The sequence below is a fragment of the Panthera leo genome, chromosome A3 (assembly GCF_018350215.1).
Source record: "Panthera leo isolate Ple1 chromosome A3, P.leo_Ple1_pat1.1, whole genome shotgun sequence".
NCBI classification, from domain to species: domain Eukaryota; kingdom Metazoa; phylum Chordata; class Mammalia; order Carnivora; family Felidae; genus Panthera; species Panthera leo.
The window spans coordinates 115,513,124-115,540,568 of NC_056681.1; the positions used below are offsets into that span (position 1 = coordinate 115,513,124).

At 50.0% G+C, this 27,445-nt stretch overlaps 1 protein-coding gene across 6 annotated transcripts in view; it reads right to left on the bottom strand.

Moving 5' to 3' along the window:
- LBH (LBH regulator of WNT signaling pathway) overlaps positions 1 to 27,445 on the bottom strand; it is an 89,251-nt gene that overhangs the window by 16,915 nt on the left and 44,891 nt on the right. For 2 of the 6 annotated variants that reach the window (XM_042933330.1, XM_042933328.1), the window contains exon 6: positions 24,795 to 25,088. In XM_042933330.1, the coding sequence (XP_042789264.1) occupies positions 25,006 to 25,088 (83 nt within the window). In that variant the 3' untranslated portion in view covers positions 24,795 to 25,005. Of the gene's footprint in view, positions 1 to 6,784; positions 6,888 to 7,212; positions 7,248 to 8,151; positions 8,392 to 9,486; positions 9,709 to 24,794; positions 25,089 to 25,342; positions 25,454 to 27,445 lie in introns of those variants that run through there. The other 4 variants (XM_042933334.1, XM_042933332.1, XM_042933331.1 and 1 more) reach the window with 4 other exon arrangements.

Consider the following 27,445-nt stretch of genomic DNA (forward strand, 5'->3'; position numbering starts at 1 on the left):
GAAAAGGAAGAGAAAATTTTCCTATAATCTCAACACTCCAATCTAAAACAACCACTATTAACATTCCACCGTCTGCCCTTTTGGTCATGAGGGAGTGCGTGTGAGAGAGTGTGTGTGTGTGTGCGCGCGCGCACCTGTTCATGTGAGTGTCTGCAAGTGTGTGTGTGTGTGTGTGTGTGTGTGTGTGTGTGTGTGTGTGTGCGCATGCACATATGTATGAGTATATGAGTCTCAGCAAGCACCTCAGGGTCTGTCCACAGAGATCAGTGGCTGAGCTCAGTGCTGCCCACACCCTTTGGGCTAACAATGGTGATCTATTAAATTAGAGCTTGTACACAGGGCCGTGTCTGGAGAAAACATTTAGGAATTTGGGAAAGCAGGGACGCCTCTCAAATGCAGGGTGGTTGAGTGTTCTACAAAGCAAAGGCAGAAGGTGAATTCAAGGTATACTATTAATTCTGTCTGGGAACCACCTTCAGATTCAAGTTAGGATAAAGTCAGACCTAGAAATCTAACACCTCTGAACTGAGATTTGTGAAGGCCCTCCTGGCTCAGGCCATTTCTACTCTGGGGGAGAGATCCAGAACCTTCCTTCCCATTGGCTCCAATAAAATTCATGGCTGAGCAGCAAGCAGTCAGTGCTGCCCTGGCTACATGCTTGGGTGCCTCTTCTCTACAGTTTACCTAAGAAAGGACCTTCCGACAGTGCCAGCAAGGCAAAGGATTCTAGTTGGCAGGGAGGGGGGGAAGAGCCCAAACTTCCCTTAAATTCAAAATGCTAGCTGAACAACAGTCTGGAGAAACTGAGAAACTTCTGGCAACTTTTAATTTTTTCCCCAGGTCTGCGCAGGAAGGAGCCCTCCCCCAGCCAAGGGGGGAAGCAGCAGAAGCAGGATTTGATTTGCCGATAAAGAACCTTCCTGGGGTGGGCTCAGGGACAAGGGAAGGGCAAGCGGGGCGGTGAGAGGTAGCAGAAGGGTCCAGCAGCTAAGAGACTGGAAAGAAGTAAGACCCTGACAACTCTGAGCCCCATGTGAATGAGGGCCTGTTTTCATATCCTCTGAGGATTATTTCAGGACTCGGGCCTGAAAGATCATTTCAGGACATTCACTAGACACCCAGGAATAGCTCTTGGCTCCAGTGGCAAGATTCGCCACCCAAACTCACCCCTTTCCCTAAGGGTACAATCCTCCTTTCTATTCAACTTGGAAGACTGGGCCGATGTCAGGAAGGTGCTGATCCTATAAAAATCTATGCCGTGGGACAGCCGAGGTAGAGGGAAAGGGAGAGAGGAAGGTCCGATCGATCCTTCAGCACTCACCGTGCAGCTGTTCGCGGGACACTGTGGCCGGCACCATAGGAACAGAGCAGTCTAAGACACAGCCCCCCCACGCTGCACAGCGATGAACATATCACCACCTGAGAGGCGTCAGGCCTGACACAGGCCCTTTGACAGAAGGCTGGTTGCTTGATTCTAGCATGTAACACGTTGGCCAGGAAAGCAAAGAAAGCCCGTTCTCTCCCTGGCCGTGCCACAGACTCACCGTTGTGACCACATCGCGTGTGTTGGGGGGGGGCGAGGGCGGGGGAATCCCCCAGGGGACCAATTCCAGCCTTCTGTAGGCCTCAACCTGGGGTGGGGCGGGGGGGGGGGTGCATTCCAGACTGTAAACATGACGTGTGTGTCAAGGCTTTGGGTATACAAAGGAAGGTGCTGGATCCCTCATACAACCTAGAGTTGATATGAACAGGGTGGGCACTGACTCGAAGAGAGATTGCATGTGCAGACACAAACCCACTTGGAAACAAAGCCTTCCTGCTACACTCTGTGGCCCTAACTGGCTGTTTGGCATCACATTATTAAGATTTGTACTAAGGAGGGAGCGGAGTGGAGGGGGTGGGGATAGAAAAAGGAAAACTTGCTGTGATTTTGGCAACATGTCGTGTCCATGGCTGGATATCTCCTGCCAAATGCTTTGCAATTTTAGCTTTATTTCTCTCCAGGGACAATCGAGGGCTTTTTAAGATGATGACTTCCTAGTGACCATGGGACTTCCGTGAGGCCACTCAGCAGGGCTTCCAAAACCCTTGAGAACATAGTGGGGTACCACAACTGGGAAGGGATACAGGGGCGTGAGGAGGAAGAGACAGAGCTGGTGAAGGAGTCACCAGGCATGGCCTCCTGAGCAGAGGCTTGTGGGAAGCAGAGACAGGGACTCAGAGCTCCAGCCTCTCTGAGGGCTGAGCCTGAGGAGGAAGCTCAACCAGTCACTTGCTGCACCGGGTGCATTTGCACAGTGGGGGACACCCAGGGAGAGCCAGGCTCAGGGGTCTTCATAAAGAAAGGCTCTGCACAGAAGGTGTTTCTGAACTGCTGCTTGACTTCAGAGATTAACCCAAGCCTGTTGGCTGAGACAGGAGCTGCTGCTTCTGATAAAGGGAAGTGGTAGGTGCAGGGTGCGGGTAGGGGGGCGGGCAGGTGGAGTCGGCTGTCATTGGGCCTTGCAGATAGAAGAGAGCTAACACTCAGGCTCTCAGACTCTCAGACTGCAAGAAGCAAAGGACAGAACTGTGGCAAGAGGTCAGCCCCCCACTCTCCCTCCTCGCTATGGTGCCAAACCCAGGATATCCCTCCCTCCTCCTGTCTTAGGAAGCAACGGGGAAGACGCAGGGAAGCCCTGAGCTCAGGGGATCAAAGGGAAAGCAAAGGACGCAGAACGCTGTGGTGTGTGAAGAGCTAGCTCCTTCTGATTTACGGCACATCCTCCCGGCTTCCCCGAGGAGAGCCCGCTGCCTAGCGGACTGGCGGATGGATGTCAAATGGTAGGAGTACGTGACCAAGAACAAACAGCAACAGGGATACGAAGGACAGCCAGTGAGAGACACGCATGCCGATCACAGAGGAATTTAAAAAGCTTAGGGAAGGACAGAGTTATCAGATCTCGGTCTGGATGCTTTAGAAGGGGCAGTTTTCAGAGAAAACCAAGGAGCCATACCTCTGTCTAGAACTTAGTGAGGGCAATGCAATCGCGGAAGTCTCAGCACTGTGCTGGGGGGCAAGTCAGGCAGCAAAGCCAGAATGCCCACAGCCCTTGGGTCATGGCAGTGGCAGTGTCTATAGGCAAACTCTCAGGACCCTTCCCCACACAGGACCTGGGCCGATTCAGGTGCAGCATAAAAGGAGGCCCAGCCAGAGAGGCATAAAAATGCTACATCCTTAGAGCCCCCAGAGCCCAGGGAGGGCCCCGCCAGGCAGCCGCTGACCTGCTTCCTTGAACTGGGGAAAGTAAGAAGGTGTAGGCAGCAGACATTCCTGTCCCACGGGTGGGTCAGAGAACAGGGGGTCCACAGCCACAGTACAGGGAGGCAGCTGCAGCAATTAGGGACCTAAATGTCCTCCCGGGGACCCTCCCGCTCAGCCCCAGTGAACGGACTGCTTACCCGCAGCCTGCCCAACAGGTATTCAGACTTTCGAGTAACCATTTACTCACCCACCCAGCCAGGTGTCCTGGTTCATGCCAAGTGGGTGCACAGACATGGACCTCACATACGGAACGGACTCTCTAAATAAAGTTCAGATGCACCAAGGCACTGGCTCCGCTGATTTGTATACAGGCTCACAAAATGACACTATCATCCTAGGCACGAGAGGTAGGGCTTTACCTGAACTTTTCAGAGGATAAAAAGGCATTTATCTGAAGCCTTGACAGGCATGAGCTGAGGCAGCCCTTTTAAAAACCTTAAAGTAGAGGTGAAGACGGCCAGCTTTAGGATCAGAAGACTCAACTTCACCAGAACAACCACCAGCCACTTCGCACCTGCTCTGTGAAAGCCTGGAGCCAACAGGCACCTTGGGTTGGGGAGGTGATGGCTGATGGGCACAGAGAGGGAAACAAGGCATCCCCTGCCCTCAGAGACCTGGGCAGGGAGAAGGTCAGGCAGGACCTGCAACCTCAAAGCCTAGGGAAGCATCGTTTCAAAGCACACCGGCCAGAGGTGTTGAAAGAAGAAAGAGGTCCCATCTGGGGCAGAGAGATTAGGAAAGCTTCATTCCGGGTAGGTCTGGAAGGTGGGGGAATGACTGACAAAGTCCAGTGTGCCTATTTATTTTCTGACCTTGTTTCAAGGTCGAATCACAAGCCTGAGATTCTATTTCATCTGCCAAGTCGGGATTGATGTCTCCTTCCCACTTTCAGTTCCTTGGAAAAGCAGGTCTTGGTAAAAGCCATGTACTATTATTACCCTCAGGAAGAAGGCCAAGAACAGAGTTCTGAGATGTCCCTCCCCAGATCTGAGCCCAGAGGATGAGCTATCCAGCCAGCGCAGTCCCAGCCAATCCCCAGAGCTCTGGTGGGAATGCGTTTCATTGGGTGACATTGGCTTTGAGGGGACCCAGAGGATATTGGTCATATGACAATTGTCAGATCAGCTCGCTGTAGAGCCCCGCACGTGGCATAAACAGGGACAAACCAAAGGGGTATTGGGACACACAACAAAGTTAGGTTAGAGGTGGAGGTGCTCTCTTGCAGTCCTAATTTTCTTTCAAGGCCCAGCCCCAAGTCGGACGTTCCAAGCCTTCTCGTTGCCATCCACACCTGGACTGACCATGGCTTTGCATTGCTTTACCAGACTGCCTATGTTCCAGTTATGGTGCACATGCTGGTTTCCCTCTGCGCAGCGCCCGCCCACAGCGCACTGCACACAGCCGATGCCCAGTAAATGTGGCCTGGTTAAAGATTACACCCTCCCCCCACTTCTCTTCATCAGGCAACCAGAGGACCTTTCTGAAATCTTGTGACAAGAGTGCTTTGAAGTTCCAGGTAAGAGATCTTGGAACTGGACAGTCGCCCCCACCCAGGTAGCAGGAACAGATTTCCTGAGCGGCCGTGAGAACTGGGCCCTCAGGCCAGCACCACAAGACAAGATCTCGGGCCCTTTTCTCAGGCCGCATCATGACATTTTGGGAGCCCAGAGGCAATTTTGTTATTTTCCCCCTGCCATTGCAATCTCAGCTCGGCCTTCCTCACCCAGAGCTCAGCCCCTTCTGCCATCTTTACCTGTCCCTCAGATACAGCAGAATGGCCTGAAGGTGGAGACAACAGCCCTCTGGGAAGTGGCCCTTCACCCTGGGACATGTTCAGAAGGAGAATATAAAAGGCACACACAAGACATCCTGACTATGTTTGGAAACGTTCTGTGATGGAAATCTAAAACCCAAAACTGAAAGAAGGTCTCACCTGTAACCACAGAGAGATTTGGTCTGATTCAGTGGCTTGGAAAACTGGTATCCAAAAACACCCTGGCTGGTGGGCCAGGAAACTTCTACCCTCCCACAGGCTGTGGGGCCTTTGATTGTCTCTTTCAGACCCTCTCTGGGGGTGGAGGGTATAAAGCCAACCAGGAGAGGGTATTCCCCCTCCTTCCTTCATCTCCTCAGGCCACATGAATACTTATTTCCAGCCAATGAAAGGGGCTTGGCCAGACTGACACAAAACAAAGGGGCCTTCTTGAACCTCCCAGTGTGTCGCCTACCAAGTTACCTTACCCAGACTTAGCTTTCATCTCAGCTCTTCGATCAACAAGCCCACCCCCCATCACCATCACACGCCCGCAGCTTTCTATTTGTTTCTTCCTCTACAAAACAAATGCCCTAGAATGGTTCTACAGAATGACTAGCCAGAGCAAGTCCAGATTCTAACCAAGACCAGCTCCAGGCACAGACACACGACATGTCAGAAGAGCAAGGCTTTGGAGTGCGGGTCTACTCAGTCTGAGCCTGTCTCTTCACCTGTTAAACGGAGCAAGAACTCCCACCTCAGAGCTACGGTCAAGAGTAAATGAGTAAATTTGCAAAGTGCACGGCTCACAGCAGACATTGTTAGTATTTGTTGAATGGGCCGGCCCATCACACCCTATTCATCTTCCCCGCGCCAATGCTCCCAGCACCAAGGTCTTCCCTTAAAAACAGACTCCTTCCTCTCCCATGTGCAATAACCTAGGAACTCCCCTTGGAAATATGGAAACAGTCTACTGTCCCAGAGGTATCTGAAGATGCTATGTAGCCGGCCAGGCCAGCGCACAAGGGCATGGCAGGCGAGGAAGAGCACTGTGCTAAGAATCTGAAGGTGTTACTTGGGCCACTTTTTGAGTCCTTATGTATTCTGGATCCATCACACAGGATGAACTCTAATCTATATGCCAGCAGTCACATCCCTGAGATAGCTTGCCTTTGGGGACAGTTCTCAATACTAACTACTTTGAACATTAACTCTGTTAGCATCAGCGGGTCAACCATCAATCTGAGGAAGAAAGCAGCATGTGACACAGATATTCTTCCACCAGATCACCTTTGCCCATAAGCTACCCTTCACGGTGATGTTTCTATTGCCCAAGGCCTGGCTGGGAAGGGAAATTCTGGTCTGAACTGACTGCACAAATCACGTCTCCCCTTTGTTGCTGTGAATGGGAGGGTCCACAGCAGCCAGCATGACTAACCAATGACGTCAGTTCATGCTCACTGAACCCTTACTGTGTGTCCCAGGCACTATGAATGCTTTCTCCACACCACCTCATCAAGTTGGATCTTTACCACCATTTTCCACAGTAAGGACTATTGTTGCCCCATTTTACAGGTGAAGAAACTGAGGCTTACTGGCATTAGGGGACTTTCCCAAGGTCACATAGCAGTTCCAAGTGGCACTGGGATGCAGAACCACGTCTGCTCCAGCCCCAGCAGAAGTTGCCAGGCTCTGAAGAGCCAGAATGAACCCAGTACTGAACTCACCTGATAGGAAAGGCCATCCTTTCGGGGGTTGAGGCCAATCTCCTCCATGGATGGGGCGTTCATCATCACCTCAGTCATCTCGGCAGATCTCAGGTAGTCAGGGCTGCCAAGAAATCCAGACCAAAAGTCAACAAACACACGCACTTTCATGTTCCTATCCTTGGTGCGTTCTGCTGTCAGATCAGGGGACTGTCTGGAGGCAGGATGAGAGGTGTTCAAAACAGACCTCACAGAAAAACAAGCTCACACCCTGAGGAAGTGCCGTACAAGCCCAGAGCAGCACAGCTCTCAGTCTCAACCAACAAAGCCCCGAAACTGCCTGGAAACCTCTCTGGCATGCCTCTCTTCCCTCCTCTCCTGTACAAGTCCCCACTGGCACAGAGCAACTCTGGATTTTCTTTTAAGTGACAGAACAGAAAAAACCATACCAGTAGGTATCTGAGTCCATTTGTCTCTATTAAAACCAATTCAACCCGTGTCTAGGAGAACTGCATATTATTATTACATAATGATAACAGGTCAACCTCAGGGAAACCAAGTCCAATAATGCTGCCTTGCTAAATTTCACGCTCTCTCTCTCTCTCTCTCCCTGGTGTTCCTTTTTGCAAAATATCCCACTTAAAGCCCCAAGGGGTCAGCTTCCTGCAAGCGTCACATCTGCCATCCAATCTCCTTCCCTAGCCCAGCCACAGCAGCTGCAAGCTCACAGCTTGAAAAACATCCCCTGGATTAAAAGCCTTAAAGATGCCCAGACTCTGATTGCAAAGGAAATTTCCAGAGGGGCCAAGCTGGCCCACCAATGGCTGACATGTGAAAGTGCTTTGTACTCTGTAAGCAGGATACAAATGTTCCATTATCCCCACACAAGCCACCGGCACCTACGGGGTCCCGAGTGCACAGTGCCAAATAGTACATACCAAAGTCAGTGTACGCCCTACACAACACCCAATATTTTCACCATCATGTCTTTACACATTGTTAGAAAAAAAGAAAGCAGGCAAGGCTTTAAGACCGACTGCATCTAAGGAAGCAGGGTTTCCTTAGATTCTTCTTCATTTTATGATGACTACATAGAGTAGAAATAGCGCTGGATTTGTGAACAGAAGCAGGAGGTCTGGTCCAAGCTCTGTCACTCAAAAGCTGTGTGATCTTGAACAAGTAATCTAACCTCTCTGAGCCACAGGTGCTCTGTTTCTTACCATGATGCTAATAATGCACATCCCACAGTTATGCTAAATGGCTAATCTCTGGGGGGAGAAAAACCACTGCAAACTATTTAGTGCTAATCTACTATGAAATAATTCCCAATTATTTTATTTCCCTTCATTTCTCAGGGGATAATAACCCTGATGGAACCTGACACCCACCTTGGCAAGTTTTGGGCGTTCAGGGGCACAAAGCCTCCAGTTGTCTCGGAAGTCTCACCCACATGGCATTTGCTGCTCACACAGCACGGAGGTGGGAGGGAAGGGGCGCGCATCCGGAGGGGGGTACGCAAGCCTCACGGGTGGGGGAATTTTTACTTTGTTTGGAGAGTGCATGTCCCTAAACAGAGCCTGCGTGGGGGAGGAGAGACAGAAGATGCTGGGCGTCGGGCAAGGGTTAGGGTCAAAAGTGGGGACTCCAAAGGCAGATTCATCCGGGGTCGTGGAAAGGCTGCCGCCGACCCTCAAGGAAACGGGCCCGAAGAGCGCCCACCCGGCCCCTCGCCTGCTGTAGCGGCGCTCGCTCCTCGCTCCGGGCTGTGGCGCGGGCCCGAAAAGTTGAAGCGAGAAGCATGAACTTTCCGGTTTCTGGGCTGAGCAGGACCGCGCCGAGCGGGAGCCCGCGGAGCAGGTCAGCGGCGCCCGCACCTGAAGGCGAGCTCCGAAGCCGCCAGTGCTCGACCCCTGGCCGCTCCTCCTCTTCCCCGAGGCAGGAAGGAAGCGGCAGCCGGCGCGGCTGGGGGCCTCGCTCCGCAACCAGCGCGGCGCCCGCGGCGCATCCCTCCCGGCCCAGATCCCCGGTCCTTGCGAACCTCCTCCGTCCCCTGCCTGGCCCCGGATTCTTCCAGCCCATCCGGCGAGGGCGGCTCCCCAGCCCCAGTCCCGGCCCCCACAAAGCCGCATCGGGTTTTACGGATTATGGAGAGGAATGAGACCGAGAGGGTGCAGCGTGTACTTGTACTGCTGCTTGTGGCTTTAACCGGGTTCCGTGTGGGGAGAGCAATTTTCCCCACCCCTCGAAGCTCTGCAAAAGCCGCCCGCGCTGCACCAGCTCGGCCCCGCGGCCGCCGGCCTCGACGCCGAGACTTGCATGCAAACAAAAAGAAAAAGGGGAGGGGCCCGGGGAGAGCTGGAGCCCCCTGCGCCGGCCCCGGCGCGTGCCTCCTGCAGCCCTCTGCATTAGGGTTTTATTAGCGGGGTTCAAGCTTGATTCCTGGTCCCCCACCCCCACCCCACCGCCAGCACACACACACCCTCGCAGCCGTCACTTAAGTGACGGCTTCGAGTTCACTCCCTTTGTCTGGATGCTCTCGGCACCCCCTCCCCCCACCCCCACCTTTGCAACCTTGACGTTGACTCCTGCACGGGTTGGGAGGCGGGCGAGTGCCGGCGTCCGCGCCGCCTGCTGCCCTCGCACCCGAGCCCGCAGGAGCAGGAGCCCGGGCCCCGCAGCCATGGCCGCGAGACGGATGCCCGCCGAGGGCGCAGGATACTCACCAGTGAATGGGGAAATATACAGACATGAAGTCCTAGGGGAGGCTGACCCACGCCCTTGTGACTTAAAAACGGTCACTGCGTCCCGAGTGAGGGTGTCAGGGGCGCAGACAGGCGCGGCCGGCGGCCGAGTGCAAGCACTAGGCGTTCGCGGGTCCGCCTTCCGGAGACAGCCCCGCTGCCAGCGGCGTCCGCAGAGCACACGGAGCTCTCGGTTCTCCACCGAGCTCGCGGCCCCACAAAGAGCCCGGGAAGCCGTATTTATAGGGGCGGGGGGCGTGGCTCGGCCCCGGGAGACCCCGCCCCCTCTCACCCACTCCTGGAATAACGTCACCAAAATCATGAATGGCTTCAGCTCTCGCAGCTCCCGCGGGCGGCGGCTCGGGGGCGCGCTAAGGCTCAGCTCCCCCGAAGGCCGTGGTTTGCTTCTAGCCGGCCTCCCTCCCCACGACTCACACACGCACACACGCGCGAGTACACGCGCGCGCGCACACACGCACGCACCAGGGTGGGAGTTCAATGTCAACGCCGCTTCCCGCCGACGAACCCGCCGGCGTCCGCGCCCCTCTCCGCGCCCACCTCCTTGCACAGTCCCCTGGGCGCTCCGGGAGGAGGACTGTGGGCTAGAGGAGGGCGCTGGGCGGGTTCCGGACGTGACCGCTCGGCGGCCTCGCTGCGCGGTAGGAGGGCGCCATCCTTCGACCCTGGATGCCTGGCTCCAGAGACCTCCTTTGCACCCTCTCCTCGTCCCCAACCCAGAACTCGGGACTCCTCTTCCGGCGTTCAGCCCCCAAACTAGGCCTCTCCCGCGACACCTCGATCCCTGCGCGGGAGGCGCGTCCCTTCCATCTCTGGCAAGCTGCGTGGAGATTAGAGCACCGCTGAAAAAGAGGCGGTGGGAAGGTGGGAGGGGACGCGAAGCTGGGGAGAAGAGTTAGCTTGCGAGGGACTGATTTGCAGCCTGCAGATCCGTGGAGGGTTTTATTTGTGTGAGAAAGGATGTGGTGTCGTCGTAGGGTTTTTCCACTGGACACCTACACACACCGTGGCGCGGGGCATGGGGTGCAGGTGGGCACTGCGCAAGCCCATCCCACCATCCTTGGCTCCCAGATCTGCTGCAAAGAGCAGAAACAAAGAGCTTCAGCCAAACCCCTCCCACGCTGCGCAAGAATTACAACTCCAGGGGTCTGTCCAGGTGGTCAGGCTTCGCTGTCCCCACAGCCAGGATGGGAGTCTGCCCCTCTGTGGCTGGAGCGCGTTGCTTCACACCTCTGCTTCAAAAACTCCTGTAAAATGGCTTTAGAACCCTGATCTATATGTGTACAGGGAATTTGAGGAAGTGTGTGTATGAAGAAGAGGAAGGGGGAGCTATCAAAAACTTGGCAAAATTGAATGTGCTTTTGAAGTCAGCTCCTTGAAAGGTAGTGGACGTATTAAATCCATAGATATGCGCTTAAAAGTGGAAATACATACACTTATCTCAGGTAAAGGATGGTAGGATTGATGGTGAGGGTTTAACAGTGGCAGGACCGTGAGGAAGCCCAAATAAAAACAACGATAAGAATTAAATAAAAATAACTTTGCTATTTTTAGTCAGTCATATATATACAACCTAAGTTATAAACAGTGTACTTCCTATGAAAACACAGCTTCAAGCCCCTCCCCACAAGCTGTTCCTTTCAGCCAGAGAAATTCAGGAGCTTCTCCCCACCCCGACTCCACCCGGTAAGATAAATCACAAATTGATTTATGCTGCCCAGTACCACCTTCATGCTGCTCCTCTCCAGGTAGTGTCCTGATGGAGGTCGATGCTTCTATGGACAGGTGCTAAGCGGAGATGCTCCAGTATGGGGTTACTGCTAACAGCTGGGGGGGGGGGGCAGGGGGAGGCGTACGTGCCTTTTGCATAAGGTGGAGAAGTTTCTGGAAGGCTGGGTGTGACATGTTGTCATCTCTGCAGCCAAAGGAGAAGCCAATGCTTGGAGAGCTGGTTTCCAGGTTGAAACTTGACAAGGCCTGAGGTAAGCCCTGGGAGAGCAGAACCAATGCCCCCTGCCATTTCTCCCCGGAAGCAATCCCTGGCAAGACCTGGGATGAAAGACTGACTCACCACTTTTACACACCAACAGTGCCACGTTACATGTTTGTGATTATTGCTTGTGAGGTTTTCTTTACTCAGAAAGCTACCCCCGACCCCTGCAACACACACACACACACACACACACACACACACACACACACACCCTTAAAGTGTCAAAATGGCCTCATTTTGAAGAGGTTGGGAAGTAAGGCCTCTGCCAGCAGATGTCTGGCCTCCTGCAAATTTCCTACATTGGAGAACCTTCAGGTAACTAACTACCTGATGCCTGCTCTTGAGGAAACTTTGTATTATGCCATTTTAACTAACTTTACCTCTTGTCAGTAAGTTGGAATGGAAAGCAAGCCTTGGGTTAGAACCCCAAATCTACACTTTCTGTTTCTCCACTGGAGCCACAGCGGTGCATTCATTCACATGAAAATATGGGAGGCAGGGGCTAAACTTCGGCATAACAACTATGGCATTTCTCGATCGTAATACTTTTCGTAGCGCCTTGCAGTTTTTCAAAGCATTTTCATGATCTCGGCTTTCGGAAGAATGTAAGAAGATTACCACAGTACTACATACAGTCCCTAGCTTACAGTGTGCAAACGGAGACTGGAATAAATTACAGCACTTGCCAAAGATCACACAGCTACTCCGCTACTTTGCTCTGGATCAGCTCTGGAAAGACACAGGGTATTTGAACATGCTTCCCAATATCCTGTGAGATAGGATATCTTCCTTCTGTCCCTACTGCCTTCGAATAAATAAACAGAAACACCAGTGAATGAAGTTAACATAGAGCCCCAGAACCTTAGAGCTAAGAGACCTTCCAAATCACCAAGTCCAGTCTCCTCATTTTACAGGTGAGAAGACACCTAAGACACCTAAGACCATGTCCAAGGTCACCAGGCTATTGAATGGTGTAGATGGAACCTGAACGCAGGCCTGCAGACACTGGGCCAATGCTTTTTCCACTACCACCCTATGTCTTGCGCTGCCTCTGCCGAGAAGTCAGCAGCAGAAGTGAAACACAGGACCTGGACTCTCCAAGCCACATCAGCCCACAACTGACATTCACTGAGCTTCTATTATGTGCAGCCCAGTGAACTAAACATCCCTCTGCACTCCCTCCATCTTCCACCTTTGTCCCCGGGAACTCACGGGTCCCAGTGCAATTCTGCGTCAATAGAAATCCAAGTGTGATCAGCCCTGCCTTGCTTTCCAACATCGCATACATCCAGTTTCCCGGCTCCTTCTCTCTCACGCCTAAAATAAGAATTCCTTTATATATTGTTCGAGTTCCCTCTGGCACCACTGTGCCAGGTATGCAGGCCACGTAGCCAATTAGTCATTAAGTTAAAAAGTCTCCATCTAAATTCATTTAGCAATCTGGTTCCATGCTTTATCCCCCCTCTGCCTTGCAAAAAGACAGTATTGTATGCAATCTGCCTAGCAGTGGTGCCCCTGGTTAGCCGTAAGGGACTTCATGAAGCAGCTAAGTACACTCAGATGCACATTTGTGCCTCGCAATGACTTTAAGACATAGGCACTGTTCCATTTGTCAGATGAAGGAAGAGAGGCTCTGAGAGATTAAGCGGGCCATGGCCACACAGCTCGCAAATGGCTGAACCAGAATTTGACTCTGGGTCTTGTTGGTTCTAAAGCCTATGTTTTCCCCACAATCCCACATTCATCCTGGCCCTCGTGGCTTCATTGATTTGTTTTAACAGAGAAACTACAAACTGAATATTACAATGTTAGTTCCAATGGCAAAGACCAGGACTACTGGAGTCCATCCAGTGGGGTAGGGCTGGTGGAATAAAAACATTTCCCACCCACCCTGGGAATCTGGGAGCTTCTTAAAGATATGTCAAAGGCGTGGGGTTAAAAAAAAAAGTGAGTAGGAGAAGGGGAGTTTCTAGCCAATTTTTTCAGTGAAACTCGTTTGAGTACATAAGAAATCTGAAAGGCAAGAATGTGTGTGGGTTGATGTAAGGATGAAACGAGATAGAGTTATGAAAACACTTGGTAAGCTGGAAAGCACTGAGCAGATACAGGGCTTGTTTTTAAGGTGCTTGGGGGGAAATATGGGGTTCAGCAGAGTTGATTGCATCTGCTTTGGTTTTTCACTCAGTTCAACCACGGACTGCCCCATTTTCCCCTGGAGTCCCTTGACTGAAGCTTCCAGCTCCGGGTGGGACAGACAATGGAGGCAAGCAGTGAAGCTCTGGCTGGTGGGTGCCCCAGTGTCCCCACGTCACCCCTCACGCCCCCAAGAGTTCCTCTAGTCTTCGGTGCTCCACAGCACATGTCCAGCTGTGTTCTGGACACATGACAAGTGAGCAAGGCCTGTGTGTGGGCATGCTTCCCACCTCAGCTGTCAGGGAATCAGTCCATGCACAAACAACTCAAGCCCACCAGACCAAATCCTCTAGCCTTTGACTCACTTTGCTGTCCGTTCTCAGGCACATTGCATGACTGCTCTGTTAGGAGTCCCAGACTCCTAAAGCAATAAAGCAGGCAACAGGAATCTTTTTAGCTCTCAGGACACTAATAAGGCAAAGAGAAATTGCTCTATAAATGCTCAGGGGAAAGGGCTTTGCATGCTATCATCAGGGCTCTGAGGCTCGACGTAAAGTGTGTGGGTACTCTTGCACTGTGCTATCTTGGGGGGGGGGGGCTCCTTCTTTCCACCCAGAATCCCTTCACCCCACCTCCCACCCCCCAAAAGAAGGCTGGGATCTGCCAGCCCATAAGCTTTTGCCTTCCCACATATCAAAGAGATTCGGCCCTGGCGTTTTCTTTATTTCTATCAAGGGGCCTTTGAACCAAGGGGATTTTTAGAGAAAGAAAACTCTATGGAATCTTTAGGGTCCAGGCTCTTGAAAGAAAACACTAAAACTGGAGCCAGTTCAAGGCACTCGTGTCCAATTAAGGAAATGCTCACATTCCGATCCTAGCTCTGGCTCTAGCGTGCTTTCTCTCTTTCCACATCTACACAGGAATGCACTTTAACAGCCAGAAAAGAGGTACCTCTCACCAGGACATGTATCATATAGCACAGGGATCCTTGGGGTGGGCTCCAGCAGGCTGCTACCTTCCCTGAATTAGACAAAGAGCACAGACCATGGAATCATCCAAACTCCCTTCACACCCCCCTGTCTGCCCCTCCCCCCAGCTCCCCCTATGTCACCCACAACTCTGGACCAGAGAAACTCTGGCATACCTGTGGGTTAGGAAAACACAATAGTTTCTCGTGAAGGACAGGACTTTCGGTTTTCTTTTCAAGTAGACAGGATGTCACCCTGCTTCCTCCAGGGGCAGCGGCGTCCCTCCTGGCTTCACACCCGTGGCCCCTCTGTGGAGGAGCAGTGAATTATGCACCAGCGAAGAGCTCCTTCAGACCTCCTGTGCCAGCTGTAACCCGAGCTCACACCAGCTCGCTGGAGCCCTAGGTGTGTTTCACACCCACAGAGTGCCCAGCCTCGGGATCAGATAGCTGGGTCCATGTTACACTTTCCTGCCCTTTTTCAGCAGCAATTCAACCAGGCCTTAGGCACCTACCATGTGCCAGCTGCTGGTGGCTCCAAGGAATCGCTTAGGGGAATTTGGGCTCTCCTAAATCCACCACCCCTCAAAGCCACCCAAATAAACACGCTCTACGTGATAACGGTGTATCTGCCAGGCCGACACAGCTTTAAGACAAATTCCTTAAATTACTTTAGTTATACCTTACACAATCATAAGGCTGAGGAAAAACGGCACACATGCATGTAAGTTTTGCATATGAGTTTGCATATAAGCCCCCTCGCCTCTGCCTATCCTACCAGATTTGTTCCCCTTGAGCTCCTTATATAATATAAAGAAATCGAGGGCTGCCTCTGGTGCTTGGCATGGGATCCATCACTGGGGAGACTAGGAGGACCAGACGTCAGCCCCCTCTAAGACCATAAGATAACCACTGCAGTAGAGACAAGTGACCATGGTGGGGGCTGTGATTCCTTTCCTCTTGGGAAGAGGGGTGCTGACCACCAGAATATGAGCTCTGTAAGGGTAAGGACTGAGTCTGTTTCGTTAACTGCTCGACGTCATCACCTAGAAGAGTGCCTTGCACGTAGTAGGTACTCAAGACATGTTTGTTGAATGAATGAATGAATGAATGAATGGTATCAGGAAAAGCTAAAGAGAAAGGATGCCATCAAGCCAGCCTCAAAGGATGGGTAGAAGCCAGAGAAGGGCAATCCTATCTACAAGAACAGCAAAAATAAAGGCCCGGGGGTGAAAAAGTGCCAGGGGTGTGCTGGGAGCTAGGAGTGAGCAGAAGTATCTTTATCTTGGGAAGGAGCACTGGAGCCCCCCCACCACTCCAAATGTGCATGCTGAATGGAAAACCTATTGGCTAGTAAAGGTCCTTGTACTCTGCAGAATGGACTGTGCACAGAATTTCTAGCAGGAAAATGTCCCTCACCTCTACAATGAGTTAACATCAGCATTTCTTTTCCAGTTAGGTGGCGGCCCAGGAAGAAGTGTTAAGTAGGTCAAATTGAGTTTATGTGAACTGTGTCTTCTGAGACTTCCCCTTTCCACTCCCTCTCATTTCACACCTCTCTCTGACCCGCCCCGAGCGCCCACTGATCTCCAGACACCCATGCTCCCTTCATAACAGCCTTGCAAGCTCCAAAAACGTGCTTTTCTTTCCTACTGAGTATCTGTCTTTCCAATCCCTAATCCAGGCAGCTGCGAGGTAAGCACACTTGACCTGACACATAAATTCACACTATGGTGAGAGAGAGACACCTACAATGCTTCCAGGGCCTCAGTGGAACAATGGCATTTCGGGCAGGGTAAATGGGTGAGAGGAGGGAGTTCCGTGGTCACAGAGACTGGTGATGGTTGATGGCAGAAGTCTGCGGGGAAACCATGCCAGGGTAAGACAGAGCAAGAAGTGAACAACTCAAAGGGCAGGGGTGGGTGCAGCCAGGGGGCTTTCCTTCTGGAGGGATCTGACTGGAATCCTTGCCCCCAGCTGTCATCTGGCAACAGCACTCTAGTGGATTAAACCCAGTGATCAATGCGAGGGGGGAAAGGGTCTCCCTCTCCCTTTTTGCCAAGAAGGTACAGAGCTTTGGACTGACGGGGACTCCTCTGAGTGGGCCCCAGGCACCCAGTGCACCTGCCCAGGCCCAAACCAGGCCAGGCAGCCCAGGTGTGCACCAGCGGAGCAGTCCTGCAGCAGCCTGAGCAAAGCCGACGACAAGCCTTGACAGAGAGAAAGGCCATATGCCTTTTCACATGCTTAATGAGGCCCTCTGGGCAGCAGAGGCTCCCACACAGGGCTTCTTAGCCTCCGGAGCATGTGGACTGGTACAGTATGGGTTCAGGCAGGAGCCGCGTCAGCTACTGGGGACGGTGGGCAGCTGGGCACCCTCCACCCTGACTTCTGAAGCCTGCACCGCTGCAGCAAACCAGCCTTGCACTCCCCACCTGCCCTACCTCATTCCTTTTCATCCAGGCCTTCTCTTGGGAAACAAATGAGAAAGATGCAAGGAGATTCTCCCAAGACTGTTTTCTAGCTAGATGCGTGCTTAAATGCCCCTGATGTTACTATTGAAAACAGCTAGAGAGGGCATTATGTGTGCTTGAGTCTCTCTGGAGTTTGGGGGGGGGGGGGCATTCCTCACTCGCAGCCACCTACTCTTTTGAATTGCAGAGTGCTTGGAGAGGCACCAGTGAGAGCCTTGACTCACCTTGCTTCCAGTTTCCCCCTAGAGGGTCCCCTACACAGGGGTCATTCTCGTTTTATTGCTTTCATCTGCAGGACCCCAACCTTCCACAATGCTTAATAATTCCTCAATTTAAAAAGAAGAAACTATACAGATGTAAATTAAAAACATAAAATTTTAAAAAATTTAACAAAATAGATACCAACGTCCCTGGCAGAGGGGGAGAATGTTCTCCCTCTATACCTCAGAGTATGTTTTCAAATTTACAAAAAGCTCATCTTAATGATAGAAATAGGTCCTACAACATCAGAGTTAATGTGGTATAATGTGTATGTATTTTGTTTTAAGTGTTCTCTATAGCAAGCAGATTAATAGTGACTTGCATTTTATTTCGCACATATTTCTTATTCATGGCTTTGATTTCCAGTTGTATATTGGGTAACATTTCCAAACAATGTTTTCGAACAACAATAAAATGTTTTTCACTAATAAAAAAAAATAACAAGAAGAAACTACAAAGACTCATAATCACTACAAATTATGATGTTGTCTGGCATTCTCAACAAGAGAATGAACAGGCCTCGTCACTTGGCCTCAGTCTACTCTCCGTAAAATGGGCCTGACGTTTCCTGCCCTCAGCTCACTGCGCAGTAAGGACATACTAGTGGCAAGTTCTCGGCTTCCTCAGCAGAAAGGTGCGATATTAAATCATCCTCCATTGGATCTGCTCGAAGAGGAAGAGTATAGAGAAGGGAAAGTGAAACTCACATTAATTACTTCATTGTATTGCTTGTTAACAGGAAAACAAGGGCAGCAGCCCTCTCTGGGTTTCTGGGAAAGTGACGCCAAGCCAGTTCTCTTAGAAGAGAAGGACGCTAAGTCTAATGGTTGATATCCCATCTCTCCCTCTTTCCAGCACTTTCTTGGAGCATTTGCCCTGGCTCTCGTACTTGCCGTCACCCTGGCTAGAAGCATCCTGGCTCGTGAGCCACTGTGGCAGTCCAGGGAGGTTATACTAGCCCTCACCGGCAGGTATACGGTCTCCCACACGCACAGCCTGCCCGTCTACACACGACGATGTGGCCATTTTAAAGCCATTTGTATTAGAGTATTTCTCAATACCCTGGTATCCAGTGCCAACGAATCACCCGGCTCTCCTTTTGTCATTGGGGCTCCACACGTCCACGCAAGCACACGCACTTATGTGCCAGCGACACCTCAGAAGCTGACAAGTGCCGTCTTCTGGGTCCGAGGTAGGGAAATCACACTGACCTGAATCCAGATAGAAACAGAGACGTCTCATCCACCTCACATTGTTTTACCACCTTTGTTTGTGTGTGGGTATTTGTGACAAACAGCAACAAACACTTCCCAGTGACTTCGGGGGAAACAGGTGTGAGGGACTGGTGTGATTTCAACACACCCAACACTCTCTTCCTCCTACAGAGCCACGCTGGGGAGCAGGGGAGGCCTCGCAGTGATAGGAGCCCACAAGGGGTGGGCTGCTAGCCATCGGACAGAAAGGAGGGGTGAGCTCGAGAGGGGGTTCTGCAGGAGGCTACTGCAATGGCCCCAGGGGGAGCTGGCACTCGCGGGAGGGGCAGGTGATGGCAGAGGCAGTGCAAAAGGTGGAGGTTTCAGTACTTGTTTGGATGTGGGAGCAGAAGAGAAAGAGAATTGGAGAAGACGGGATTCTTGAGGCTGAGCCATTGCAAAGCTGGCGGCACCTGCTGAAAAAGCCAAGTGCAGAAGGGGCTGGTCTGGGGAGAAGGGGGTCCAGCCTTTCAGGTGGGTGGGGTTCCCAGGAGATGACCACCCCTGAGCTGTAGCAATGGCTGCACATGCTAACACACATTCCATACCAGTTCTCTCTTTCACTCTTGGGTCCATAGAAGCCCAAGCTTCTGTTCTGAAGGCCTGGTGTCTGGCCAGTCTGGGCGCTGTGGGTGCTTGGATGCTGTTGTGGATGGGTTCTTCAGAGGCAGATATGGAGACAGAGTTTGGGACCAACACCCAGGAGAGGCAGGGGAAGAAGCAGGCTTCCAGAAGGAAGTCTAACGGAAATGCAGACTCCACAAATCTCAGCCAATCCTATGGGGAGCTTTGGAGAAAAACTTACCTGTCAGAATGCCCAGCATTGAGACAAAATTCCAGTGCCTTCTTTCCTCTGCCTTGTTGGGTCCACAGTGTGGGCTGTCCCGGGGAAGGGCATGACCTTGAGAGAGATGGCTGTCTTTGGCTGGTGCCAACCTTAAAGAACGGACAGCTGGAGGCCGTCTGCTGACCCCACTCACCACAGCTGGGCCCTGGGCCCTCCTCTAGCTGGGGATCCAGGTGGCACATTTCTATTTCTACCACAGATCCCAAAGCTTGCAACTCCACTTATGGCCTCACTTCAGTTTGCCATGCATGCATCGCAGAGGCCTGTGGGCTCAGGGAGTCCTCAGGGAGGGCACAGACGAAATGCTAGTTCATCTCCATTTGCGGGTGACAGAACTAAGGCCCAGAGAGAGGAGTTGCCTTGCCTCAGCAGTGACAGTCAGTGAGTGGTGAGCTTAGGACCAGCACTTGGTCTGGGCCTCTGGCTCCTTGGCCTGTTCTCGTTTTCAGAAAGGAGACTGCTCTGTGCCCAGCAGATCATGGTGGGGACACCACTGCTCCCAGCCTGGGGATGGGGCTGTGGTGCCCCTCAACTTGCCCACCACCATCTGCAGGTTTGCTGGGACATCGAGGGGCTCACTCCCCAAAGCATGGAGTGAAGGCGACACCAGACCTGGTGAAAAGACTGACTTTAGATTTCCAGAGGGGAAGGGCCCAGGGGGCCTTAGAAGTCAGCTCTTCAGGTTCTTATTGTGGAAGTAAGCCAGCTCAGCAGGGGCAATTCTGGATTCTTCCATAATTGCTCTTTGTGGACCAGGCACTGTCGTGTCCATGAGCCTGCACTGGGGTGTTCTAGGAAACATCCTCACGAAGCAAAACAGAGCTGGCGTCGAGGCCACACTTCATGATGTGTCTTCCGATTCTCCCCCTGGGGACCCTCAGCGCCAGGAATGGATGCACCTCTCTGAAGGTCCTGCTGCTTTTTTGCACGTCGTCAGTGCCGTGGGTGCTTTTCTTTGCACTTTCACTCTACAGGTTAGGGAGTTGGAGCCTGATGTGAGGAAGCCTTAGTCCAAGGACACGGGACCTCACGGTATCTGAGGAGGTATTAACCACATCAGGCTTTTTCCCTTTTACCTCTATTTCCCCCCATATTCTCTCTTATTTTGTTTTCAACTTTGTTCTATTTTACGTGGTATCTGTAAACTCCCTCAAATGCTCTCTAGAATGATGTAATACGTAAAAAACAATAGTATATCTGACTTCTTTGGAGGCCTCCAATGCATTTTCTGAGTGTTTTCTTCTGTGTAACAACTCCCCAGGATGGAGTGGTGATCGGTCTCTGGGAGGGCCTGAACTTGGCCTTCCCTACCCTACAGTGCAAATCATGGTCACATCTCCAAACTGCCGTGGGTGAGGTTCAAATGCTAGTGGCGTCCTGGGGGAGTCTGACCTGTTGAGTGGCCACCAAAAATCAGGTCTTCCGACTGTCTTCAGGGGAGTCTCTCATTGTCCCCACTTTGCTATGCATAGTGCCTGGCCAGGACCGGCCAGGAGGGCTGCCTTTCTCCTTAAGATCTGGACATGATGCAAGTTCATACCTGGAGGCTGTCTGGCTTTTGTAAGCACACATCACAGTGCTTCGAGATATTTAATGTCTCCAGGTCAGTTAGTCAGTCCAATTATAATTGCCATCACTTTGGTGTTCCCACAGGCTGGGGCAGTTTTTTTTTTTCCTCTCGCAATCCTGACTGGTCCTAAGAGGCAAAGAGGCATTCTTTCCAAGCTGACACATCAAAGCATCTGCTCCAGGTATTAAGAGTCTCAAACGGCATGTCGTAGGGGTGAACACATGAGCACCAGAGGGATTTAAAACAAGGCTTGTCCACCCTTCTGACTTGCTGTCTCTACTGAGGCCAGGACTTGCTAGGCCAGATATTAATTCTAGGGTTCCTGCACTCCTGTGCTTGGCCCTCACAATTCTGTACAAAAGGAATTACTCATTCTCGGGTATCAAGAGGGCAAATCACCACGGGCAGAATCACCCAGCCCAACTACAGGGTGTTTATTATCCTTTGTCTTCGGGTTATTTCAGATCACTGGGAAGGGAGGGAAGGTAATGAAATCTCTTGGAAATGACACGTATATAGCACAAATTAACCTCTCTTAGCCTCTATTTCCTCGCCTGTCAAGGAGGGGTGGGGATAATAACACCTCCCTCATGGAGCTGGCACGAAGAGGACAAGAGCTAGAGGCCAGAAACCACCTGGTCCAGCACCTGTCACAGAGTCAAGATGGAGCTCCTTAAATAGTAACTATTTCGACTGTGTAAAATGCACACAGTCATCTGCACCCTAAGACTTTGTTAGCTCTCAGTGTGGTCTGTAGACTGGCCCGGCAGCTTGTTAGAAATGTGATTCCTCAGCCCTGCCCCAACCTGCTGAATCAGAAGCTGCAACTTAACGAGATCCCCAGGTGACCATATGCACATTACAGTTTGAGAATCATCGAGTTAAGGAACGTCAATTTTACCGTTGAATCCGGTGGATTGGATGGCATTTCTCTTGGCAACCAACAAAGTCAGTAATGCGCCCGTCAATCAAATACAGGCAATATTTACCTAACACAGCCCGCTCCCGGGGCCAGTCCGACTGTGCTGTGGCTCTGGCCAGCCTGCTGTTCACCATGCTCACCTGCCTTCTGCGGTCACCTGCGCGGTGGCCAAGGCTCCAGGGAGATGAGAGCTCCTCATATACTGGGCAAGCACAGATAAGGTTTCTCACAGCCCCACCTGAGTGCCTGTGCCAAGGTAAACTTGCTCTCCAGAATTGCTCCCTGACTGGAAAATGTGTCAGTCTATTTATTTCTCACTCCCACTGGAAAAAAGGTTGGGGGGGGGGTGCAGGGAGTGGTTGGCCATGATATCATTCTTTCCACGGAACTTCTCAAAGGCATTGCATTTCACGGTGACTTTCAGGCCACTTGTGTTTTGCTGCATAGTATGGAACAGAACTGGCCGGGAGCCTGAGTTTCTCTTCCTTCTCCACGGCACTCTGCCCCCTCCTCCCTACCTCTTTCCGGGGTTTTCACTCCCTGTGGGTTTTGCAGGCAGCTCTCGAAAGGAACCTGAAAGCCAAGATGTGGGTGAGAAAATTTTCCTAGCATATCTTGCCGAGGAGACCTGTATCTGAGGACACAGTGGCTGGTTGGTGGGGATGCAGGCCAGGTGTTGGCTCCAAGGGGCAGGAAAGGGGACTGCCTGGGGGCAAGTCTACTCCCTTCAGACACATCAGAGAGTTGGGAATCAAGAGCAAAACAATTTTTCCAAAAGCCACACAAAGAGTCAGCACCAGTTGGGGGCCACTGCATTCATCACCATTCTTGTTTATACTTCTCTGGAGAAGAGCTAAGATTTTCCAACTGGGTTTCTGGTTCCTACTAGCTGCTGAGAGATGCTGCAGGCTAGCACACAGCACTGGAGGGAACCTGGGCTCAGGCTGGGAGGGCGAGCGCATCACTCGTCCCCTTTATCAACATCTCCTGTAGGTTCACATTGCTTCCAGCCAGAGTCTGAGGCACTTATTAAGACAATAAGAGAGGGGCCTTGCACAGACCTGTAAAGATAGTGAGCTATGGCCTGAGAACTATGATTAATCCAGCCTAATTTAAGAACTATAAAATTTTTATTCGTAATTTTTCAACATGTAGATAAAATCAGAGACCAATACAGTGAACCCCTGTGGATAAACTTCCCAGCTGTATCAGGACAGACATGGTTATGCTGTCCTAACAAACATCCCCAAATCTCAGTAGCTGAGAGCAATAAAGGTTCATTTCTTACTCATCCACCTGTCCTCCATGGGTTGCCTGAGGATATCATGTCCTCTCAAGGACTGGGGAAGAGAGAAGCTTTGACTCCGTGCTGCTATGTTGGCCAAAACTTTCATGCACTGGCCCCTGAGGCCAGAAACATAAGTCACATCCACTCCAGCTGATTGGCCAAAGTAAGTCTCCAGGCCATGCCTAACCTCAGAGGGGACGGGACATGCAATGCTACCATTGCAAGGAAGGCAGAGAGCCGGAGATATTCAGTGGGCAGAGCATATTGCCTTATTTGCTTCCAGTCTTTCTACTTCAAAGACAGCAAATATTAGAGATACAATGGAGTTCCCCTCTGGATTCGTCCCCAGCCCGTCTCCTCCCTCATTTCCCAGAGCTAAGCACTGTTTTATTTTTTAAGTTTACTTATTTATTTTGAGAGAGAGTGAGAGAGAGCTTGTGCCAGCGGGGGAGGGACAGAGAGGGAGAGAGACAATCCCGACGCGGGGCTCCATCTCAAGACCATACAATCATGACCTGAGCTGAAATCGAGACTAAGATGCTCAACTGACTGAGCCACCCAGGTGCCCCTAAGCACTGTTTTGAATTCAGTGTTAATCATCCTCATGTGTGTTTTTACGTTTTTTACTATTTTTATTGCATTTTTATGTATCCAAAAACATTATAAAGTATTATTATGCCCTGCCAGCTTTTAAACTATGTATGTGTATATATACAATATCATAATTTTCTGCAGTGTTAATTTCTCCCTTAGAAATGTGAGATTCGCATTCCAGTTGTGAGATTTTTATCTATGCTGACACATGCTAGACTATATTGCATTGCATAACTGTAATATGATTTACTTATCCATTCTCTTATTGATCTCCATGCTACAGCAAGCATTTTAATACATGTCTCTTTGTGCTCACATACAGGACTAGATGCCCAGGAGAAGAATTTCTGGACATGACCACCTACAACTTTCCAAAGTACTTGTACCAATTTACAATCCCACTAGCAGGGAATGAGTTTCTGTGATTTAACAGCTCTGCCAACACTTGGCGTTGGCCGACATAAATTTTTGCTGATCTGGTAGGTGTAAATGGTATTTTATCAATGTTTTGATTTGTATTTCTTTGCTTAATAGTGGAAGCAAGAATCTTTTTGTATTTCTATTGACCTTCTGGGGTTCCTCTTCTACAGATCAATAGTTTATATTCTTTTCCCATTTCTTTCCAATGCTATATATCTTTTTCCAATTAATTTGAGAGGTTTCTTTATACATTACACTCATTGCAAGTACCTTCTCCCAAGCTATGGCTTGTTTTTCACTTTGTTATAGTGGCCTTTTGTTATGCAGAAGTTAATTTTAATGTAGTCAAAATTATCAAATTTTCATGTTTTCTATTTTTTTTTTAAAGAGAAATTGCTCCTTATCTTAAGGTCATAAAGAATTTTTCTACATTTTCATCTTATGCTTTAAAATTTTTCCTTTTGTTTTTAGTTCTTTAATCTATATAGGGTTGATTTAAGGGAGAAATCTAATTTTGTATTTTCCATATGGACAAAAGTTGTTCCTAGGATTCATTTATTAAATAGACCACCCTTTCCACATGGATTTGTAACACCATCTGTAACTGGTATTGTTTCCAAACATGGGTGGGCCAGTGGCTAGGCTTTCTGTTCTGTTCCATTGGTTTATCCTTTTGCCCAAACTCTGTTGTCCTCATTACGAAATATTTTGATAATAAATCTTGATACCTGGTAGGGCAAGTTGTTCCACGCTCTACTTTTTCAGAATTGCTTCTCAGTTATTCTTGGACCTTTTGCTCTTCCAGATCCATTTTGAGAAATCAATTTCTTCCAAATCAGATTGTCTAGTTCCAAACAAAACAACACAAAACACCTGTTAGACTTCAAATAAAATTCTACTGGTGAATATGACACCTTTATGATTTCGAGTGTTCCTATTCATCTTCCTTTGTATGGTACCCACTTACGATTTCACAGCCCTTGATAAGACCCTCCTTTCCTCCTCCACTCCCCCCTCCAACACTTCTAAGTTTGACTCAAACATCGCTTACTTCTTATTTCTTACTATAGCTTCAGTATCTTTATTTCTAGTACTCACCTCTTTCAAAGGTTTCCTAATTCTTTTTTCAGTGTGTAATAGGTAAACCCCAGACATGCATTATAATGATAAGGGGGTAAAGGAGAGGGTTCTCATAGTATCCTGGGAGGAGATATGACAGCATAATTACATATGAGGGGGTACACAATAATCTTTTCTGAGCTTTATGAGGTAGCATGGGTAGTAGTTAAGAGGCCAGACTGCTAAGTTTGAATCCCAGCTCTATCATTTACTGACTCTGATCTTGGGCAAATTACTTAGTATCTCTATGCCTTAGTTCTCCCTTCTGTAATGTAGGAGTAAAAATATTAATTATCTCATAATATTATTATGAGAAATAAACAAGTTAACATATTTAAAGTACTTGGGATAGTGCCTGGTATGTTGTGTTTTATCTATTATTGTCATTACTAAGATAGGATTTCCAAAGCACATTGGGAATATAGTTTGAATTTTCAAATTAGACAATGTCAGAGTAACTCACTAATCTTAACACTGAGCAAAGAAGTTGCTCTTAGTAAGCAGAAGGGCACCATCCACATAATTGAAGGTTTAATCATTAGTGATCCACAGTGGCTGCTAGTTTAGTGTTAACTATGTTGTAAATTTCACAGAATCAATGAGTTCAGAGTTGGGTGGTACCCAAGATAATCCAATCCAATGTCCCACCCATGCTTAAAGCCTCTTAAAATAAAGCTATACAAAAGGAAGACTATTATGAAAGAAGATCAGAAAGGCACGAATATTGAAAGGACATCAAACTTATTTTAAAAATAAAAAGGAGATGGTAGGAAATCACATGACTCAATAAAATTTCAAAGGTTGCTGGGAGTGGCCATTAAGAGAAGCCAAAAGAGAGGGTGTTTCTAAGAGCTGGTAGCCTAGGTCCAGGAAAGAGAGTCTTATCCAGAAAAATATGTTGGAAACCAAGGGAGTATTTGTCAAGATTCTACATTACTACGTATGTGGGCTATTTGAGGGGTTTGGAATATGTCCTTCTCCCTCCTGACCACCAGGCTGCCAGGGGACCTGACATTTCCACCACTGGTGCTCTCTTTGGTTAGGACTTTGGCTGTCTATATAAGTAACCCATGAGGAGTAAACTTAGATCATCTAGGAGACCCTTAGATTGAATTCCTCAGCACAGGCCTGGCTGTGAGCAGGGTCATAAGATGTAGATATAGTGAAGGAAGTTCTGCTGGGCAGAGGGGAAGGGATGTGGGGTCCTCTTACAAGCAGTGGATGCCAGACTGGAAACTCAATGAGACCAGAGGAGGGGAGCAGGAGGGGTGGGGGATGGGGTGGAGAAATACAGCAGACCTTTGGGGCTAAGCATGTAGGAGGGGAGAGTGATGAGCCTGGAGTTTCTGCTCCATCTGGATGGAAGCTGGCTCTTATTCCCAGGAGTTTCTTCCCAATGATGTGGAAAGCCACAGACCTGTAGGGAGTCTTGACCCCCTCCAAGGAAGCAGGATTAAATCCAGGACTCCATATTACCATGGAGATTCTCCCTTCAGAACTCAGACCTGAGGGCTAGAAGCTCTTATGTGCATTGTGATATGTCCCTGATGATAGCAGCACCTGGTTACGTGCAGCTCTTCACACTTACAAAGCACTTAAACATCTCTTTTGCTGCTCTTTATACCCTTACAAGCTGGATGAGGCAGTGTCATTAACCTCACATTATAGAAAAGGAAACTAAGGGTCAAAAAGCAGGACAACTTGCCATAGGTCCCACAGCTGGACAGGAAAAAGTCAGATCAGCTTCACCTCAGGATCCCCTCTACTGTCAGAGTACAGCTTGAGGCCAGAATTGGTTGAGATATGGCAGTCATTGTCTCAGAGCATGGCTGAGCTAGGCTGGCTGGCCCAGGTGCTTATTCACACAGGGAGGGATCTGCTAAAGGGGCTGCCACCCTGATAGAGGTTATGGGTGCATGAAGCTTGGTTGCTGCCCTGACACCACAGTACCTCCTGCTCCAGCCCTATGGACTCTCATACTCCTCCATTCTCTTAACTTCATTCATTCATTCATTCATTCATTCATTTAACACACAGTGGGCATTGATGCACTAGGAATACAGATGGAAAATTAGACCCTAT